Below are 8,994 nucleotides of genomic sequence, written 5' to 3' on the forward strand. Positions count from 1 at the left end.
GGCCCTGCGGTTGACAGTGTATCAGACTTTACCCTCCCCCCTCCTCGTTTCTCCCCTGCAGAAGTAAGCAACCATTTGTTTTTTATTTATCTTTTATTTTTTAAGATTTTACTCGTTCTAAAAATTTATTTTAATGAGCCAATATGTCTTCTTGCTCATACTGATCATCTTGGTTTCGGATGTGACCGGGTTTAAAGAACACCCTGTATGTATATATGTGCATATATATATATATATATATATGTGTGTGTATATATGTGTATGTATGTATATATGTATATGTGTGTATGTATATGTATCAAAATGTGTATATTTTATTAGTCGGTGCTTTCTATTAACTTGTAAACCATTATCATGTATTAAAATGTAATTGCCTAGCTTGGAACAAGGTATGTACCCTTGTTAGCTGGGCAAAGTGAACATAAAATTGTATTTATGATAAAATGTATAAATAAATAAATAAAATATATCAAAATAAGAGCCCTGTAGACACCTAGACTTCTAAATTCATCAACAATATTTTGAGTTTGTCCGATTTTTTGTAGACAAGGACTAGATTCACTGGACTGGACTGGACTGGGGAGCTGTTAATATTAACATATTACAACAGAGATAAAGAACATTTAAGAGAAGGTAATAGAGGTCTAGGCATCTACAGGGCTTATGATCTGTCATTGGCAGGTTTAAGTGGCCACTTTACACACTGTGTAACATTCACCATTCTGCCCATATTTCATTTATTTATTTATTCATATTTTTTTAATTATAAACTATGATTAATAATAAAAATAATGTGACCTCACTGGGGTTCCCGTGCCGAGGAAACTTAACAATATATGTGAAATCTATATTCCTTCAATTCTTTCATCTATTGCTTGTTTGTGAAGTTAAAGAGCTGAAACCTTTATTTATGCGGGTGAGATTCATCTATTTGAATTATTTCACCTAAATACTAGGCAACGCCTGAATTTTTTATTTTTTTTAGTTTCTATACTTCTTCATGGCCCAGGTGGATTTATCAACAATAAACCAGCCAATGGCAGGTCATAAGCCCAGTAGATGCCTAGACTTCTATATTACCTTCTCTTAAATGTTCTTAATCTCTGTTGTAATATGTTTCTAATAATTAATAAATAAATATAAGGTTTCTTTCACCATTTTAGTCTTGGAGTCTTCCAACGTGGACACCTCGGCTTTGGCCTTATCTACGACGGCCTGTAGAGGCGCCATTCTCTCATGATGGGTCTTGACGAGCTTGAGAGCCTCATTTCTGTCATTGCCCAACTCGTCCAATCGGTTTTTGAGGTTGTCATATTCTACCCAAACCCGTTTCTTGTCGCACAAGTCGATTTCCTTTTCCATCTTCTTCCTTTCGTGCATGGATTCTATCACGGACTGCATGCTGGAAAATTTCAGAATTCATTTTTTATCCCTCGTTCTGCACAGGACACTGCAATAGCAACCCAACTGCATCGTATTTTGATCATTTGACACACGAAGGCATGACTAGATCCAGTCCAGGGGCTGTGAAATTTTACAGTGAGAATCGCTGTTTTAATTTGTTATTTCGTGTCGACTTTGCTGGGAATCGAATTCAGGTTCTCAAGCATGGTAGACAAATGCACAACTACTACACTACAAGGCGGAATCAACTTCACTCGAATTCTTTTTACATGATTTATTGCAATATTTCACTGTCTCTAGACTAGCACTGAAGCATAAGATTGATCACCTTCATGTAACAGACGATCCAAATAACTCCTAGTTAAATTGGGCATCTTTATTCACATTATTTACAGGAGACATATCGTGGTTTTACAAAAATGACCATTTGCAAAAATGACGAAATTGAGATTATTGACTATTATTGAATTGTTTTTTCTTGTATTGATTATTGACTATTATTGAATTATTGTTTCGTTCATTGAGGGAGGTAGTATTTTATTTCAATAATCCATTTTTAAAATATTTATGAAGGCTAAATAAAAACATAAATACAAAATAAATGAAAAAGAACAAATAATTAAGAAGTGTTACGTAATAATCTAAAGAATAAATTTTATTAATTAACTTTTTATAAAAAAAAACCGTATCTGTCAAATATAACATGAACAAAAATTCAATAATCGTTTGACATTAATATAAAAAGAAACAAAAATTATTATCTGCCAAATTTCACGACAAATTTTACAGGTAAAATTGACTAATTTTTTTATATAAAAGTGATAATGTTTTTAAAATATGTTTATACTTTACATTAAAGTTGAAAGAACTGTACATATAATGTAAAACTACCAACCATCTACTTGAAAAATCTGATCTTCGAGAAGCAATTGAACTCTAGAAAAACACTAAAATGGCTCCCCTGAACATAATTGATTTTGTCACTTGGTCAATTTCTCCTGTATGCCCACGATATATTAAATTGAGTCACTTAGTAAACTTGGGATTCCTTTTATATTACTTCGTCAATGTGTTATCATGTAAAATATAAAATACTTTTTAAAATACAGTATTAATTATTCAAGGCTAATGAAGTGCTAATTGTGAATTATTATCAAAAAGAAATGAACACTGGCGCCGGGATTAAAAATAAATTGTGAGCTGATTAGTGCCTCATTACCAAATGTGCGTCCTGATAATATTGTATAGAGTATAAATGGATGGGTCAAAAATGTGAAAACGCAAAAAAGTGAACTCCCAGTAAAATATAAACGGGGTTTCATTGAAACCCAGTTTTTTTTAATTGGTGTAAACTAACAGTTTTCCCATTTTTTTAAATGTCTTAAAGGTAAAAACTGGTCATTTTTATATTTATATACACGGCACGCAGTGACTTTTACCTTACAAAAAATATTATTGCTTAGAATATAAACACACTTCAATATACTGTGAAAAAGAAAATAATTAAAAAAGCATTATGTTACATAAATACTACAACACAGCAGTTTCATATAAAGAACATGCTTAGATGTGTTAAACAATTTATAAATAAATATACAATGGTATTATTAAAGCACACACAAGAATATGTTTATGTGTGCCCTACTTCAATATAAAAAAAAAAACAAAATAATGTTAAATGTGCTGATCGTGTGTATTTGATTTATCACAAATTGTCAATATTGCAATGAAACCTTTTAAAGTTTTTTGTCAAAATTTTAATAGACAAAGACTGGATTCAACACCCTTACATTTTTGACGACAGGCCTGCCAGAGCGTGGTGCATCATTCACCTCCACTACACCAGAACGAAATCACTGTTGTGCAGCATGAACTGAAAGAGTATCGGCCCCAAATACATAGCAAATAATTTTGGTCCCTACGCGTTTTTCCCTTTCAGGTAGTAATAATGTAAAATATGGCGAACTTCTCGACGCACTACTGAACCAACCAAGCCCAATACTGTCAAAGAAGCGTTTTTAGTATACACTCACACCTTTACAACGCCATATTGTATGATCCGATGTGACCAATAATGAACGAGATATACTAAGTTGAAAAAAAAGGAAATTACTTTTTCCACAACCATATTAACATATTACAACAGAGATGAAGAACATAGAAATCCAAGCATCTACGAAAATCTGGACAAACTCAAAATATTGTTATTAAATCCACCTGGTCCAAGTAAAAGTATAAAAACAGAAAAATATTTTCAGGCGTTGCCCAGTATGCAGCTGAAATAATTGAATCAGATAAATCTCACCCGCATCAATAAAGGTTTTAGCTCTTTTAAAAACACAAACATCAACAGATTAAAGGAATATAGATGATCAAATATAGGCAGAATGGTGAATTTTACACAGCGTGTTAAGTGGCCACTTCAACCAGCCAGTGACATAAACCCAGTAGATGCCAGGATTTCTATATGCCCTTCTCTAAAATTATCTTTATCTCTGTTGTTATATGTTAATTTTAAAGTTTTATTGCTTTCACGGTTTCTTTGTAATTTTTTTCTTTCCAAAAATTGATTTCAAAATATGATAATACATTATTAATTTAGCTTTCCTTACTTTGCGTTGGTAGCCTCGTGGTCGACGAGCTGCGCGGATGCTTGAGATAATTTAGCGATAAATTCACGATGAATCGTCTTATTTTCTATCAGTTTCGCGAGCAAGTCCACCGCTTCCTGGCCGCAGACTGCGATCTGCGTGCTCTTCAGCAGCTCTTGGGGGTTCATCTTGGCGAAGTCCTGGACTCGATCCTGCGGCAGCAGCTGGCACAAATTCTCCACCCGGATGTTCAACTTCTCGGTCAGGTTGTGGATGTCCTTGAGCTTAACCGTCTTCTTGTTGATGCTCCAGACCGTGTTGTTGTCGGTGTTGAAGTTCCTGGTGATGATGACGTTCTCTTCGTCGTCATTCTGGTAAAGTTCAATTTCTATCGTGGCTTGCTCGTGTCCGCTTTTTACATATTCACCAACCTGCAAATTAAAAATTATAATTATTATAACAAAAATACTTACATAGTGTTATTTATAATTTTTACTAGAGACCAATTGAAACTAAAACTAATTGAATTGAACAATACTTACAGTTTTGGCCCTTCCTATAACGCTGGTTCTGCCTCCTAAACCGAGGACAATAGCACAAACAAATGTTGACTTTCCAGTGCCATTAGGACCAATAATTAAGTTCAATGTAGATCCGGGAAACACTTCAACTTGTCGAAAAGTACTGAAAAATATTTCAAAGGACATCAAAAAAGCAAAATATTATAACGCATAAACTACTTAACATCTGAATATGCTAGTTTGACCAATAAAACAAAAGAATGCTCGATCTTAAGATAGTAAACAGCATGAAAAAAAGATAACCTTTCGATTGAATTATTTTCAAATTACGGATAGTAAAACTTACACAAAGTTCTCTAGTGCAATTCTATATATTGACCCAGGTTTATGTCCATGGCTCCTGCGTGTTTTCTTCATTACTTTAAAGCAAAGTTCGTCAAAAAGCGGTAATTACAGCAATAATACAAACGTCGGACACTTGGCGGGAAACAGAAATTCAATGAAAAAATCACCTTCGGACAGTTGTCAGTTGTCAGTTTGTAAACAGAACAGAAATAGAGAACGGAACGGAATTACGCTCTACAAAAAGCCAACATTAGGATTTAAAAAATACAACATAAATCGGACGTCAAATAAACAAAAAGTTCTTGATAACTTATTCGCAAAATTGTTACATCTCGAACAAAAACTTGTTTCGGGGAATAATTCTGACCATATTCCCACGTCTTTTTTTTAGTGCAATTAAAAGAATTCTAATCATTAATAAAATATAAAGTGCATTTTATGCAACAATCATTACCTTCATATCCTTTAAAGATTTCGTGTGACATCCATTTTTTTAAAAGCTTTTTACTGGATTAAATTATTAAACTTACAGTTATTATTTACTATAAAACTATTTAAATATTGTAAAATACTGAGTTACAAAAATACAGTTATATAATATTTCATTGTATTATTTATTATATAAGAATGTGTTTTAGTAAATTTTGCGATTTTTCTTTACCTAAACTCAATTAATCAATTTTTTCATTTTTTTAAATTGAGCCTAGGTCATGATTTTTTTATTTTCGGGTAACACATAATGCATGATAATAGATCCATATTAAAAGCAAATCAATACTGTTCAAAGAAGATATAAAAACTCTTATAAAAAACGTAACACTATTAAACTGCTAGTGGAAATTTTTCATATTGAATTAGTTCATGAATTACACCTTGATGAATAGGACCTACTCAATTACAAAGTTCATGAATTCGCAAGCTATGATGATAAAGAAGTAATCTTCGGTAAAAAAAAAAACTGAAAAATCTATTCGTCAATCTGATTAAAAATAAAAATGTGAATTCAAATTCGATTAAGACTATTCCACAAACAAGTCACTAACTTATCAAACCACATATTCCATCCACAAGAAATATTGCAATCATCAGAAAGTTTACAACAGCTTTGCTATGACCCTCGATTGATGTCTGCAGGTCCTGTGCAGTTTAACTTCTGGATGTGTTTTTACCTGCACCATCCATGATATCCGCCAGTGTACTTGTCAGGGCTCAGTTTGCTGCCGTTGATCACCAGGAAACTCGGCAGAGTTCGTAGATTGGGTCCGCAATTTATTGACGGAAAATGGATGAATTTTGTAACACCTGTACCTAAGGTGTTAACGCATTTTTACTTAGCTTGAAACTATTTCACTCATTGACCCACTAAACCGTGGATAACGTGTGCGTTTAAACACAATATACACAACACGACACTTGAGGAAATATCTTATAAGACGCGGTTATTACTTTAGAACTTTAAAATATAAATTTCTCCATTAAGCCTATGGATTATGAAGTTGGCAATTTGTCGGCTAAACTCAGTCTTTCACACAGTGTTACTCACGAGAGCGTCCCCTGAGAAGTGTTTCGCTCTGACTCCTGGAGGATAATATGAAGGCAGACTATAAAAATTATTCGTAATTGTGTGAAAAAGTCAAAGTCTTTGTTTTTAGCAAGTTGAAGGGAGAGATATGAGAAAAATACGACAGTAAAATTCATTAGTCATTAGCACGTGTAAGCAGCTGGTGACCGTAATATGAAAGGCTTGTTTGTGCAGACATTTTAATGTATAACGAAAAGTTCTTAAAGAAACAATATTTTCAATGGATTTTAGCCATACTGAGGTGGTTCAGAAAATATATTATTTAAAAAAAAGAGAGGTTCAAGATAATATAATAGAGTTACAAATAATTTTGTAACAATCGGACTACTGGCATTATACAAGAGTTGAATAATCGGCATTTCGTTTTGATCGAGTATAAATTAGAGTTCCAGACAACACGCATCATGTAAAAAGTTACTCCAGCAATTCCTAGGCGGGTTGCGAGCTCTCTGTGCATGCTTCTATCCTCAGTTATGTGAACTCCGAAGTATTTTAGCTGTCAACTTTCTCAATCCTCTGTCCATTATTATACAGGGGCTTATCAGGGTCAGGACAGAATAAGGTGCACAAGATATATACAAATATTAATAAGACCCAGAAGAGCAGAGTTTTCCTGCAGTTTGTCAACAATTTTCTGAAAATCACTAACAGACTTTTCAAGAAGGACCACATCGTCTGCATACTCCAAGTTGGACAACTTTAGGAGGGAGATAACTTCTATGGGTCGATCAGGTGGTATTGATTTGCAAAGGATAAATTCCATCTTTATGATGAATAAGCAAGGACGCAGCCTTACCTCACTCCAGTGGAAGCAGCCTTGCCTCACTTTGACTGATTGGTTCGGGGTCTCCACTGAAGTGATTTTTTTTTTTAATTAAATTTTTTTATGAGAATATTTAACTTAATTCTGTTGGTGAAACTATTCCTTAATGTAAATAGTTAGTAAAACGTGTTATTAAGTTTAAATATATTTTTGAAGTATAAAATACATTTTAATCGGTTGGAAACACAAAGAGGGTGATTTTTTTGTCCTCATTATAGAAAAAAAAAAAAAAAAATTAAATGGAACAATAAGTTTACTTGTCGTAAAATATATCTACTATTAAATTTTAATTATATAATAAAAATAAAATGACATAAACATACTTTTATTAAAACGTATAACTTTCGAAAAAATAAATGTTTACATTAATCTTTACTACATGTCCAAAGAGTGTTGCTTAAAAGTAATGAAATTCATATTTAAATAATACTAGATGCATGCGTCATTTATTTCCTCTTTTGGTATGTTAAAATAAATATTTTGGAAAATTCTTGACAAAATACGCATGTATAAAGTTACATCAGTAAATCTGATCTAGATTATGCACATGGAGAAGAAACAGTTATACAAGTGGCTGCACTGTTTCGTCCGTGCCTATTTTCATGTTCTGTTGTTCTGTTGAAGCTCGCAGCCCGCTTGTCGTCCGCTTAATGTTTGGTGAATTCCGGCGCGTCTAATAATTATTCCGGTTGCATTCATTTCCGTTTTCTGTATTAAAAATACGAAGTTCCTTGTGCTTTTTTATTTTTCTAATTAGGGTTTGTGAAATACCATCTATAAAAATGTGATTTGAAGAAAAATTACGCGAAATTACGCTCCCGAGTTTTCGGTGAAAATATGACAGGCCGTGATTTTGATTTGTTTTGTATTATTTTATATGTGAAAACAACAGCGTAATTTATTTCGAAATAATTAAACGCGGCCATCGTATGCGTGTTCAACTAAAATGATAAAGTTTTGTGAGTTTTATTGATATAATTCTTGTTTTGTTGTGCTTTGGTCGGAATCTAAACGAACGTCTGCGGGGTTATTTTAGAAATGGTCGCTGTTTGAGTGTATTCCGATACCGTGTGAGGGAAAAGTGGCTATAATGATTTTATTTTGAATCATCCATGAGTTGTTGTGTTTTTTTGTGATAATTGTGTAACACGAAAACTCAAAATGGAGGGAGTATCGGTAGAGAAGGAATATTCCGCCCTGGGGAACCTTTTCCAGCAAATCATCAGTGATATGAAGGTAACAAATCGTAACATTCAATGTAAATGGATAAGAAATCGTAGCATATTGTTATTCCAATAGAATTTGCGCAAGAAAACATACATTTACATTAATTATGTTGTTTTATACTGCGCAATTGCTATGTGCAATATTTTGGGTAAAACGCACGCAATAATAAATTAAGTTAAATAAATTAAGTTAAATAAATTGTGTAAAATTGTGCAAGAAATGATAATATTTAGCGTCCGTGAAATTATAACATTAATTTTGTTATGATTACGTTTTGAAATCATCTTTTTCTTAATATGTGGGTAGAGCGTTATTTTCAACATTAAAATGTTACAGTTTTCGTTCAAATTTAAACAAATTCTATTCTTGTGTGTTGCGGCAAAGATTTTTGAAAAGAGAAAGAGAAAGAACACGTTTGGGACCATAAAAGGGAAATTTCTCTGAGCAAAATCCGTACATGTTCTTGTTTTTAAAATATCGATGTGTTTAGTCCATTGACAT

The 8,994-nt window shown here is 32.8% G+C and overlaps 1 protein-coding gene across 1 annotated transcript in view; it reads right to left on the reverse strand.

Moving 5' to 3' along the window:
- The window catches only part of LOC148277031 (structural maintenance of chromosomes protein 5-like), a 34,214-nt gene extending 29,142 nt beyond the window's left edge, over positions 1-5,072 (reverse strand). The window contains exons 1-4 of the mRNA XM_088233431.1: positions 4,863-5,072; positions 4,538-4,679; positions 4,017-4,426; positions 1,156-1,402 (exon numbers count right to left, since the gene is read on the reverse strand). Of these exons, the coding sequence (XP_088089557.1) occupies positions 1,156-1,402; positions 4,017-4,426; positions 4,538-4,679; positions 4,863-4,933 (870 nt within the window). The 5' untranslated portion in view covers positions 4,934-5,072. The remainder of the gene's footprint in view (positions 1-1,155; positions 1,403-4,016; positions 4,427-4,537; positions 4,680-4,862) is intronic.
- Between the last annotated feature and the right edge of the window lie 3,922 nt (positions 5,073-8,994).

This window comes from Micrasema longulum, unplaced genomic scaffold (genome assembly GCF_059751315.1).
Source record: "Micrasema longulum isolate JH-2025_06_02 unplaced genomic scaffold, ASM5975131v1 h1tg001102l, whole genome shotgun sequence".
Taxonomy (NCBI): domain Eukaryota; kingdom Metazoa; phylum Arthropoda; class Insecta; order Trichoptera; family Brachycentridae; genus Micrasema; species Micrasema longulum.